Source organism: Anastrepha ludens, chromosome 2 (genome assembly GCF_028408465.1).
Source record: "Anastrepha ludens isolate Willacy chromosome 2, idAnaLude1.1, whole genome shotgun sequence".
Taxonomy (NCBI): domain Eukaryota; kingdom Metazoa; phylum Arthropoda; class Insecta; order Diptera; family Tephritidae; genus Anastrepha; species Anastrepha ludens.
Window position 1 is genome coordinate 3,184,395 of NC_071498.1, and position 13,053 is coordinate 3,197,447.

At 35.9% G+C, this 13,053-nt stretch overlaps 2 protein-coding genes across 2 annotated transcripts; both read right to left on the reverse strand.

Moving 5' to 3' along the window:
• Positions 1-7,521: 7,521 nt before the first annotated feature.
• Positions 7,522-8,674, reverse strand: LOC128856280 (tigger transposable element-derived protein 4-like). The gene is made up of 2 exons (XM_054091580.1): positions 7,863-8,674; positions 7,522-7,802 (listed from the first exon to the last, which is right to left on the reverse strand). Exons 1-2 carry the CDS (start codon positions 8,488-8,490, stop codon positions 7,684-7,686), a joined length of 747 nt encoding a protein of 248 aa, XP_053947555.1. The 5' UTR covers positions 8,491-8,674; the 3' UTR covers positions 7,522-7,683.
• A 792-nt stretch (positions 8,675-9,466) lies between these two features.
• LOC128856290 (uncharacterized) lies at positions 9,467-10,797 on the reverse strand. The gene is made up of 3 exons (XM_054091590.1): positions 10,475-10,797; positions 10,309-10,404; positions 9,467-10,232 (listed from the first exon to the last, which is right to left on the reverse strand). Exons 2-3 carry the CDS (start codon positions 10,395-10,397, stop codon positions 9,782-9,784), a joined length of 540 nt encoding a protein of 179 aa, XP_053947565.1. The 5' UTR covers positions 10,398-10,404; positions 10,475-10,797; the 3' UTR covers positions 9,467-9,781.
• Positions 10,798-13,053: the final 2,256 nt, after the last annotated feature.

The following is a 13,053-nucleotide window of genomic DNA, read 5'->3' on the forward strand; positions in this document are numbered from 1 at the left end:
AATTCGATAGCAAAGTTTAGTTGTCGTTGTTGTTATTGTAAGGGCATAAACATTCCCAACTTAAATGTTTGGGATACGCGGCTGAAGTGACAGTACTTGACCGGATAAACGAGTTATGGATATGTAAATTCGGCTCTTTCCATTAACATAGCACTGTGTTTCATGGGAACGAGTAAAATTTAGTTTTTCAACTTGATTGCTTTATTAAAAGGTCGTTATTTTTTATTTTAAACGCTTAACATTTTTTTTTTACTATTTCAGTTCTTTTCGTATGCTACCGTTTAGAACCATTTGCAACTGAAAAGTTGATTTGAAAACTAATCACTTTTTTCAGCAAGCAACTAATCCACCTCAATGCATATTACACAAAGTATCGTATTTAATATATTATATAATCTCCTTATATGCAGTAGTCATAGCCTTCTCTGCTGCTCTATGAAACTTGCTTTCACCAACTTATCTTTTTTCTATTCTTCAGCTCCGCATTTGCTTTGTGATTTCTTTCTCAAAAGGTTTTTAAGGTTCTTATGTACAAGTACTAGAAATATTTCATTGCATAGAACATATGTATGTAATATATGTATATGTAAAATACATATTTTAGATAATGTTTGTGATTCAGTGTATTCAATAGGCATAACTAAAGGTTGAAAAAAAAAAATATTGTAATAAAACATAAATTAACTAAATAATGTTTTCACGGGTTTTCCCAAGAACCTATTAAAACATTTATTGTAAATTTAAACTCTTATTAAACAACAAAATACATGACGATAAATTAATATTTTAATCCACCTTAGTAAATGAGTTTCATTGTTTGATACACCAAAAATAAATGCACAGATGATGTTCGATTTAAGGTCTGTTCCTGAGAGAGCAAAAAGAAATTTCATTTTGAGGGCAAGTTGCAAGTTTTTACTGGATATATTTTTACTTGTGTGAATTTGCAAGTGAGAAATACAGCTGATCGCAGATAAAATTTATGCTTATTTGAATCCATATATTAAATAGGAATCGGCCAATGATTTAGAGGTATGTACGCCAGTCACTGTTGCTGCAGTTTCCGAAATACATATCGGAAGCAATGTAGGTATCTTTTAGTTATTAACTAATTTGGAAATATACTTTGCCCTGCCATAAGTTCTGTTACAAGCTAAGTCCGTTATAGATATGAAATTGTAATGCTTTTGTTCAATGAAGTTTGTTTTATTTAATCAAGTAAATATTAAAAAAAAATAATTTAATTTTCATACGAAATGGTTACCATTTGCTTTTACACAAGTCTTCAAACGATTAGTCCATTCAACACGCACGGTTTCTATAGATATTGACGTCGCTGCTCCAACCAGATTGTTTGAGACTCTCCAAATTTCTGTGGTCTTCGATAGGCCATGTTCTCCAATTCTGACCACAAACTGTAGTCCAATGGATTCTGATCTGGACTTCCAGACGGCCAATCTTCTGCGACTATGAACCCAGGAATATTGTTTTTTAGCCACTGCTGGGTAGTTTTTGCCATATGGGCTGCAGCAGAATCTTGCTGGAAGACCCAACGCTTCCCATTGAAGACAGTACTGCTCAACTGCTTCACCACGCCTTCTTAGACATTCTCCTGGTATACTTTTGCCACGATCTTAACCTATTTTTCCCCAGAAATGAGATGTAACGCTTTTACAAGTCATTCCCTACCAGACTATTACGGAGGCTGGATGGTGGCCACGCTGAACTCTTGGGCAACGTGCCTTTGTGCCTTTAGAAGTTTTAGTTTAGCTTCTTCCACAATAAAAATTTTCCCATCTGTGAAAAGGCTCCTTGCATCCAACGAGCCTAATTTTCTTCAAGCGCGATATCAAAAGATGGCCAGGGACGGAAGGCTTCCATGTGGAGATCATTTGGACCTAGTCTTGACAGGGATCTGGTCGATACATTCAATTCCCTGGACGTGATTTTCTGCAAATTCTTTCTCGAACGGCTTTTATTGCTGTACCGGTTCGAGCCACGCGCGGACGACCACTTCTTTTTCTACCTGTCACTTCAAACGTTTGTTAAAAACGATTGATCGTGCGGTAAACAAACATCCTCGAAATATTTTGTGTTTTCAGCATTTCGTAATTCTCACTTGCCCTTTTACTGCACTTATGTAACGCAATTACTGCAATGCGACTTTCGCTTTCCCTGCTCCCCACTATATTGTTAATAAGCGAAATTGCCACGAAACTGAGTATAATTTATGAGTTAATGCAATGTTAAACTAACAGACGCAAAAATAACGGAACTTTTTTCTTCGAATTCGTCCGCGCCGTATTCATTGTAAAATTTTTCACAGAATTTGTGGCAAGACTAAGTATATATACACATAGTAGAAAAAGTCTGCGTTCACCTATGCAAATATTCTTTGCATTAGAAAAAGTTCAAAACAATAAATATTTCAGAAATTTTTTTAATGAGTTTTATTAAGTTCACTTAAACGTAACTATCACACATATTTCGCTACCAATAACAAAATCAAATTTAAAATGAGATCACATAAAATTAAAAAGGCCATTCAAACTAAACGGAAAAAGTTTGCGTTCACTTCAATAATAATAAAATAAAAGGCTTAAGATCATAGAAATGTTTTAAAATTAATAGCTAGTTGGATATCCCCGGCTTTTTATGACTTCTAGGAGGCGTCTTTTCATTGATCCAACTAGGTTGGCTGTTATTTCTGGACTTATGGGTTCCCATTCCTCTTTAAGCGCGTTCTTAAGCATTTCCTTGCTAGTTATTGTACGCTCTTGTATTTTTTTTTTCTAGAATGTCCCATAAGTGCTCAATGGGGTTAAGGTCAGGTGATTGTGGGGGTGTGCGAAGTTGTTTTGGAACATTATACAACAACCACAACCTAACAATCCCTGCTGTGTGTTTCGGGTCGTTGTCCTGTTGGAAAACAAATCTTTCACCGAGTCCCAGTTTGATTGCACTTTCTCACAAATTCGTTTTTAAAATATCGAGATAATCATGTCTGTTCATTATCGACTCAAAAAACTGTATATTTCCAACGCCCGAACTAGCCATACACCCCCATATCATGGCACCTCCTCCCCCATGCTTTACCGTAGGTACCAGATTTTGCTTTCCAAGTGCCGTTCCGTTTTTCCTCCAAATAATTTTACGACTTTTTATCCCGAAAATGCAAAACTTGCCCTCATCTGAAAAAATCACACTATTCCAAAACTCAGGTGGCTTGTTTACGTATTCCTTGGCGAAAGCGATCCGCTTAAGTCGATTTACTCGCGATATGAAGGGTTTTTTTCGGGCCACTCTGCCGTGAAATCCGATTCTTTTTCGAATTTTTCTTACTGTATCTGGATGTACTTTCTTTTGGTATTTTACTTCTATGTCTCTTGAAATTCGGCTTGCTGTTAGTCGTGGATTAGAATTCACAAGAATAGTTATGTTGCGTTCTTCTCTTTCCGTCAGTTTTTTTGGACGCCCAGAACGAGGCTTAGACTCCAAACAATTCGTTTGCTTGAAGTTGTTTATCACTCTTTGGACCGAGGAGTATTGCCTCCCAGCAATTTTCGCGATTTCCCGATAGCTCATACTATTTTGCCACAAGCTTACAATGATTTTCCTTTCACCAATATCTATTTCTTTTCGCCTTTGGTCCATAGTAACAAAAAATGTATTTCTAATATCAATTTTTCCCTCTTTAGATTTGTTCTTAACCGCGTCAACTACATGAATGATTTAAAATTAAATTTAACGTAATTGCCATGCAAATAATCGTCACTATTCGAAATGAACGCACACTTTTTCTGCTTAGCCTATTTAAGTATATTAACTGTACTACAATCCCGTTATCTGAACACGACGCAGCTCAAACTCCAAAAAATTTTGTTCATAACCTCTATGAATAATTTTCTTTGAAATAAGTGAAAAGAAATAACTGAGAGTTTTAAGATAAACACGTTAAATTATTTTAATACTTTATAACAGTGGGTGAACGCAGACTTTTTCTACCATGTGCATATATATATACTAATATTATAAAGAGGAAAACTTTGTTTGTTTGTTTGTTTGTAACGAATAGGCTCAAAAACTACTGGACCGATTTTAAAAATTCTTTCACCATTCGAAAGCTACATCATCCACGAGTAACATGGATTACATTTTATTTTGGAAAAAAATAGGGTTCCGTAAGATATTTGGATTTTTCGGACACAAACTGAAAAAAATCTTATATATAAAATAAAGTCAACTTTTTGTGTGTGTTCGCTAACCGGCCGTGTCTGCACCGAATTAAACCAAACTTACACACATTGTTAAGAAGGTATTGAAGATGGTTTCCGTATAGTTTGGATACCTATTGGTGGATAGGGCTCGAGATATAGGTCAAAACGTGGACCCGGGTAACCTTCGGATGTGTATGTACAATATGGGTATCAAATTGAAGCTGTTGGTGAATGCTTTAGTACAGAGTACTTTTCATGCCGCTCCGTGACTAGGGTCTCGAGATATAGGTCAAAACGTGGACCCGGGTAACCTTTGGTTGTGTATGTACAATATGGGTATCAAATGAAAGCTGTTGATAAGTGCTTTAATACGGGGTAATTTTCATACCTATTGATGACTAGGGTCTGGAAATATATGCCAAAACGTGGACCCGCCGTGTCTTTGCACCGAATTAAACCAAACTTACACACATTGTTAAGGAGGTATTGAAGATGGTTTCCGTATAGTTTGGATACCTATTGGTAGATAGGGTCTCGAGATATAGGTCAAAACGTGGACCCGGGTAACCTTCGGATGTGTATGTACAATATAGGTATCAAATGGAAGCTGTTGGTGAATGCTTTAGTTCAGAGTATTTCCAACCGCTCCGCGACTAGGGTCTCGAGATAGAGACCAAAACGTGGACCCTAGAATGTGTTTGTACAATATGGATATCAAATTGAAGCTGTTGGTGAATGCTTTAGTTCAGAGTATTTCCATCCGCTCCGTGACTAGGGTCTCGAGATAGAGACCAAAACGTGGACCCTAGAATGTGTTTGTACAATATGGGTATCAAATGAAAGCTGTTGATAAGTGCTTTAATACGGGGTAATTTTCATACCTATTGATGACTAGGGTCTGGAAATATATGCCAAAACGTGGACCCGCCGTGTCTTTGCACCGAATTAAACCAAACTTACACACATTGTTAAGGAGGTATTGAAGATGGTTTCCGTATAGTTTGGATACCTATTGGTAGATAGGGTCTCGAGATATAGGTCAAAACGTGGACCCGGGTAACCTTCGGATGTGTATGTACAATATGGGTATCAAATGGAAGCTGTTGGTGAATGCTTTAGTTCAGAGTATTTCCAACCGCTCCGCGACTAGGGTCTCGAGATAGAGACCAAAACGTGGACCCTAGAATGTGTTTGTACAATATGGATATCAAATTGAAGCTGTTGGTGAATGCTTTAGTTCAGAGTATTTCCATCCGCTCCGTGACTAGGGTCTCGAGATAGAGACCAAAACGTGGACCCTAGAATGTGTTTGTACAATATGGTTATCAAATGAAAGCTCAAGTGCTTTAATACGGGGTAATTTTCGTACCTATTGATGACTAGGGTCTCAAAATATATGCCAAAACGTGGACCCGCCGTGTCTTTGAACCGAATTAAACCAAACTTGCACACATTGTTAAGTAGGTAATGAAGATGATTTCCGTATAGTGTGAATACCTATTGGTAGATAGGGTCTCGAGATATAGGTCAAAACGTGGACTCGGGTAACCTTCGGACGTGTATGTACAATATGGGTATCAAATGGAAGCTGTTGGTGAATGCTTTAGTTCAGAGTATTTTTCATGCCACTCCGTGACTAGGGTCTCGAGATAGAGACCAAAACGTGGAGCCTAGAATGTGTTTGTACAATATGGATATCAAATTGAAGCTGTTGGTGAATGCCTTAGTACAGAGTACTTTTCATGCCGCTCCGTGACTGGGGTCTCGAGATATAGGTCAAAACGTGGACCCGGGTAACCTTTGGTTGTGTGTGCACAATATGGGTATCAAATGAAAGCTGTTGATAAGTGCTTTAATACGGGGTAATTTTCATACCTATTGATGACTAGGGTCTGGAAATATATGCCAAAACGTGGACCCGCCGTGTCTTTGCACCGAATTAAACCAAACTTACACACGTTGTTAAGGAGGTATTGAAGATGGTTTCCGTATAGTTTGGATACCTATTGGTAGATAGGGTCTCGAGATATAGGTCAAAACGTGGACCCGGGTAACCTTCGGATGTGTATGTACAATATGGGTATCAAATGGAAGCTGTTGGTGAATGCTTTAGTTCAGAGTATTTCCATCCGCTCCGTGACTAGGGTCTCGAGATAGAGACCAAAACGTGGACCCTAGAATGTGTTTGTACAATATGGATATCAAATGAAAGCTGTTGATAAGTGCTTTAATACGGGGTAATTTTCATACCTATTGATGACTAGGGTCTCGAAATATATGCCAAAACGTGGACCCGCCGTGTCTTTGCACCGAATTAAACCAAACTTACGCACATTGTTAAGTAAGTATTGAAAATGGTTTTCGTAAAGTTTGGTTGTAATTCGGAGCACTGGCAAAGGGTACAGCGTTCTTTTGAACCAGCCATAATGTCGCTTACTTTTTTAACGCTTGGGGCGGAACTGAACTGTCAAATTGACAGTGTGAGTTACAATGTGTCAATATTTCTTTCTGATTTGGATGCCATAAGGAAAAAACGTAAGTGCAACATGTAAAAATTGTTTGTGAATTTTTTTGGAGTGGATTTTCGAACAGTGAATAATTTCTTACGAAATTTGAGAATTTAATGTGAAATCCGAATGAAATTATGTGTTCGTGAAAAAAAAATTTTTTCGTTTTTTTTTTTGAAAAATATAAATGGATAATGGTTAAAAAAGCTCCAATGCTTAATAAAACATATAAATTGAAACGAAAAATTCATGGATGATCAGGAAAAAAGACGATTGTTTATTCATATGCGTTGATTTGAAATTTAAAAACAATCTTCTTTATTCCTGATTTTCAATTTATATTTTATATTTACTCAAAAACAAATAGAAAAACAAAAAATATTGTTTATGCCAAAGCGCTTGAATAAAGAATAAAGAAATAAATAATATGAAAATCATATATTTTCTGTTCTAAACCATATCTATTCTATTTTGGTGTGCCCAGCGAAGGGGGCCGGGTTTGCTAGTATATACATACAGTCGAACTTCGATAACTCGAACTATGACTTGCCACAAAAAAAAAACGAGCTATCAAGACTTCGAGTAATCAAATATAATATACATATGTACATACATACATAAAAATACATAAACAAAATAAAACCTGATGGAAAAAAAACAATCCATAAAGCTCAAGGGTTAGCAAACAATTTTATTGATAAAACAGTACATGCTTCAAATTATGTATAGTTGCTATATAATAATGTATGTGTATATTTTAAAATTAGAACATAGTATGAATAGATGTATAGCTTTCATTCGTTTAAAGTAAAAAAAGTCAGTTATTTGAGATTGACGAGAGGATTTTTTATTATGATCTTCAAAAAAAGCTTCAATATAATTTAAACCATTGTACAGAGAATCGGTTGTATGTTCATTGGTTTTTAAATATGACCGCAAAATCTTGAACGAATTTGCAACTATAATAGCTCGTTTGAAACTGGTTGCAGCATATCATCTTCTATATCACTTTCGCTATCATGCTCAAATTCGGATTTAGATCCCAATAGCTCCACAATATCTTCATCTGTGGGAAACTCTGAAGTAACAATATCGTCATCCACATGCATAAAATCATTAAAGGTGACACATTCTGTACCTTTGATATTTTGCCAAGCTTCATATTCATTCTGCAGTTGAATTTCTTCCTTACTCCTTTCTTTTATGCGTTCGCTTATGAAAACCAAAGGAATGCCATCTTCTTCCTCCCATTCAGAATATTGACCGAAGCCGTCTTTTCTAAAACAATTATAGATGGTTTCAGGCTTAACATAGATATTCCATGCATTAGTTATTTCATCAACACAGTCCATTAATGTAATGTTAAGATTTTTGTTTACTTCAAAGCATTTTATAGTATTTTTTAAAATTCTGCGACGATAATGACATTTTAAATTTTGTAAGACACCTTGATCGAGTCGTTGTAATTTTGATGGCATATTCGGGGGGAAAAATGCAAGTTTAATAAACTTTAATCTCTGTTGGATGTCTTTAGGATGGGCTGGGCAGTTGTCAATAAAAAGTAGAATATTTCTTCCGGCTTTTCCAAATTGTTTGTCTAAGTTAAGAAGCCATTCTGCAAAAAAGGCTCCCGTCATCCACGCCTTTGAATTTGCTTTATAGTCGAGAGGTAACCATTTAACACCTCTAAAACAGCGGGGTTGATTACTTTTACCTATCAAGAGTAATTTCAATTTTTCTGATCCATCCATGTTTGCGGCAATCATCAACGTAACTCTCTGTTTACTGTGCTTTCCTCCATGGCATTTCTGGTTTTTAAAAGTTAAGGTGTTATCTGGAAGACATTTAAAGAATAAGCCTGTCTCGTCTGCATTGAATACCAGATCTTAGAAAAAAAACTTTAGGCGCCAGCTTGCACATTTATTTTATGAATGTACATACCTTCGTTTCCAATTATCGAGCCAACCAGTGCTTGCCTTGAAATTCGGTTGTTCTAAATTTTGACTAAATCCCAATGCTTTTTCTTTAAGTAATCCTCCGGATATAGGCAAATTCCGTGTTCTTGCCGATTTAAACCATTCTCAAACTGCTTTGTCCACATTTACGTATGTTGGCTTTTTTAGTCTCTTTGAACTCCCACTTGCACCACCACTTTCGGTTGCAATAATAGCCGTTTGTTTATTTTTAAATTAGTTGACACTGTATTATGCATACTTTACAGCTACATCTTTTTTTCGCGCACCCATTTCTACTTCCTTTATTAGTTACAATTTTTCATCAATAGATAAAGTTTGTAAACAACGTTTTGATGACATGTCAACAGAGTTTATTTTTTCGTAAGAACTACTAATAAAATACCTGTGGACTTAAACAGTGCATCGACCCAACTGCTGATATCTGTTTGCTATAAAATAAGCAACACGTAATAAGGGGATTCCCCCGGAAATTCGACGTATCAAAGCTGGCGCCAAATATTCTGTTCGAGTTATCAAGATATTCGAGTAGTAGAAGTTCGAGTTATCAAGTAAAAATTACACACAATTCTCACTCTAAACGCCATTGCCAAGCAATTTGATTCGAGATATCGAAGTTCGACTTATTGAGGTTCGACTGTATTTACAAAAAATAAACCAATTTTCAATAGAATTATAGATGTAAGTAGACGCCCACATACATAAATATTTATTCAAAATATTTAAAAGCCGAGAGGAAATAAGAGATTGAGAATTCTAAAAACTTTTGGATTTTTATTTATGTATGTATTTCATTTGGTTTTAATTGAATTTAATTTCGACGCAGTTACTACAACATAACATTTGTCATTTTTTCGAATAAAACTAACTTACTCTATTATATGAAAGTTTGAAGCAAATTCTGCTTTACAAATTATCTCTAGCTTATTTACATAATAAAAAAGTATTTTTGAAGGCACTATTATATTACACCTGTCAACCTGCCCCCTCTGTTGGGTGATATAAAATTCAAATGTAATGCGTTCCTCCATCTCTTCACCATGGTAAGGATTGGGTACCAACGCGTGACTTAAATAAATTTTAATCAACCCAAACCAGACAGTTCGTCTACTTTATCAGATAGTTCTTTTTCTACATTTTTTAGCTTTGTTGAAACTTCGGACAACTGATTTTTTAGATAACAAATATATCTGCATTTTTCTTCTAAAAGCGACTTTAATTTAGAATTTTCGCTAATCAGGTCTTGGTTCCTAGCTTCAACAAACGCTAAATTTAAATTTTGATTCAAATCTGAGATGGATTCATGCAAACATAATTCGCCACTTTCACCACATGCATCCATGGGTTCTTCTGCCGCTTGTGGCGTAAAATGTTCAGTTCCTAATTCGATGGTCACTGTTATGTTTTGGTCTGGAACAGCGTCTGCCAACAACTTCTTTGATAACCTCATACTTTTGGAGAAATGGCGTTCACAGGCGTACAAGTATTTAGCATGCGTCTCGCCTACACCCAAGCGATCACGCCAAATTGCGTGTCTACAGAATGAAAATAATAATAGAGAATAATACTTTAAGTGACATTGACATAACTTCCAAAATTGTTATCCCTAACCTGGCGGCGTCTTTTTCCTGTATTGGGAAGTTGAAAACTCGGTGTCCTCCGCCACATCCTTGGACACACTTATTTTTCACTTTTGGCATTTGCGTGCTGCAATAACAGTATTACAATATATTTTATTAGCTCAAAACATCAACTTGGTACTAACTTTAATATTTACCTTATCCTTTTTTATTTTTCGCTCTTGTTTAATTATGAATTCCTTTAAAATATGTAAATCCCAACAATTTTCCACTAACGTTAAATAAAGCTGTTTATGTTGGTTATTTGTGGCTTCTTATTTCTGGCAGCTCGTCATTTCGTATATCAGCTGTTTATTTACTCATTGATTGGTAGTGTTGCAACTACTCAAACAAATTCCTGGGTGCGCTCTCAGACAAAAAATTATAATCTCGCAACTGGTTTAATGCTGAAAACAGTGAACCCCGTACGCAATCCCTTACCGCAGCCCCTAACGAGCACAAAAACTCATCCCCTGAGAATAACTGCGTTCTTTTAATTACATATTTACACAATACATCGGTTTGTGTGTGTATGTGTTTGGTTGTATCTACACAATGTTGCCATTAATATTTTTGCTTACACACTTTTTCACACAACCGCGTTATCAGTTGCAATTTTTCATTGTTTAATAAACCAAAGCCAAAAACCAACAAGTTCAAATAGTTCATTTATCTATAATTAACATTATTCAATATTGGTTTCTAGTTATTTTAACAAAAATTAAAATGTTTCCAAGTTTATTTTGTAAATGATTTCGAAATGTACTGTTTGGCAGCATTGTGTGGTGAGAGAGCAATCAGCTGCCGGGGTATTACGGGAATTTTTAAATATCGTGAAATAAAATCTACGATACTACGATACGGAAGGAATTTTTCATTTACATGGGGTTCTCATTAGTTTGATCGTAACAGCGGACAGGGGATTGCGTTCACGGTGTTTACTGTTTTCAGCATAATGCATAAAAATTATTTCCCTTCCGTATCGTAGTATCGTATATTTTGTCGCAGGATTTTTGAAAATTCCTCTCAGGATTGCTCTCTCACCACACAATGTTGCCAAACAGTACATTTCGAAATCATTTACAAAATAAACTTGGAAACATTTTAATTTTTGTTAAAATAACTAAAAACCAATATTGAATAATGTTAATTATAGATAAATGAACTATTTGAACTTGTTGGTTTTTGGCTTTGGTTTATTAAACAATGAAAAATTGCAACTGATAACGCGGTTGTGTCAAAAAGTGTGTAAGCAAAAATATCAATGGCAACATTGTGTAGATACAACCAAACACATACACACACAAACCGGTGTATTGCAAATATGTAACTGAAAGAACGCAGTGTTTCACTACGGGATGAGTTTTGCTCAACTTTGTGCTCTCTAGGGGCTGCGGTAAGGGACTACGTACGTCGGTGACTGTTTGCAGCATAAGGCACAAGGCGGTGGAGAGCAGTTATCTGTGGAGAGAAAAAAGACGGTGTGGCCAACATCAGACCGTTAGCCGGCTCTTTGTGATTTTGAAGAAATGAGCTGATTTTCGGACCTAACAGAGGTCTGCAATAACTACGATTGTGTTGGGCATGTACAAAAAAGTCAGTGCAGCCACTGCCTATATTACTTCGTTGCAGTCTGAAAAACGAGTGCTAGTATTCAACTAATCTCACTTTAGCCATTTTCTTTATATTCACCTCTATCTCTCTCTCTGTCAAAAAAGTTATTTCAACAACTTTGCTTCGGATGACCAAAACTTGTAATCAAATCATGCCTACCGGAAACGCTGCTTTCTTTTTGGCGAATTTCACCAATGGGTGACGTCCGTACAGAAAATAAACAAACCTTTATATGCAAATGTATGCACGTACAGAGGATTTTATGTTCTTGGCTACCCATTCACTTTCTTTTTTGTACTGGTGCTGTGAGCCCAAAATTGGGAAAACGTAATCTTGTATTCTATCATACTTGTTCCTTGGCATCTATGTAGTTATCCGTGGCGAATGCACCCCGAAGCACAGATTATTTCCCCGCACTTCTCAATAGTCTCGCTTTCTCAAAGTTTGACATGAATTAGGTTAGTTGTAATTAAATATTTAAATGCCTTTACCTGATTCAATCTTTTACTTTTCATCTATTGTTTGAAAGCAAATGCGTTCCTACGTGTGCCCAGATGTATTGGTACGTTAGAGAGGGTCGTTCTGTGCAATAAAAATGTCACATAATTTTTACCGAGCATTACGTCCCTTCACTTGTGGGATATATCACACAGTCGGTTATAACAACATCTAAGAAAACTGATAGAAACATGCATCCTAAAATTATTATATTGGAGAGCCTTTTTTATGTTGTCGACGAAATTGTAGAATTGCAAATAAGTTTCGAGTTTTAGGATTGTCTACGTTTCATTGCTTTTAAAAGCAGACTTCCATAGAATATTGAAATATATGTACCTGCAGCAGAAGAGTTTCTGATCATTGAAATTACTTCCTATTTTGCAATCCGTAGGCCTGAACTCGATTTCTGTACATCTCTGAGTTACGTTAGATTTCTTTGCCGAAACATTTTCCGATTTCTTTTATGGCATACGACTTAGAACTGAAAAAGCGTCTCGAACTAATGTTGCATACCTGCTTTCATATACGAGTACTTGTGTGTAGATATGTATATATAAGTACAGAATTATTATAAAAGTTTATAATTGTAGTAGTCCTAGTTGTTATACGACTTCCATCCTTTGAA

Excerpts from the sequence above, each read along its gene's own strand:
- LOC128856290 (XM_054091590.1), bottom strand. The coding sequence starts at position 10,397 with ATGCCAAAAGTGAAAAATAAGTGTGTCCAAGGATGTGGCGGAGGACAC. Across the intron at positions 10,233-10,308 it reads CAGGAAAAAGACGCCGCCAG|ACACGCAATTTGGCGTGATC; the intron begins GTTAGGGATAAC and ends TTCATTCTGTAG.
- LOC128856280 (XM_054091580.1), bottom strand. The coding sequence starts at position 8,490 with ATGATTGCCGCAAACATGGATGGATCAGAAAAATTGAAATTACTCTTG. Across the intron at positions 7,803-7,862 it reads AGCTTGGCAAAATATCAAAG|AGTTTCCCACAGATGAAGAT; the intron begins GTACAGAATGTG and ends TTGTTACTTCAG.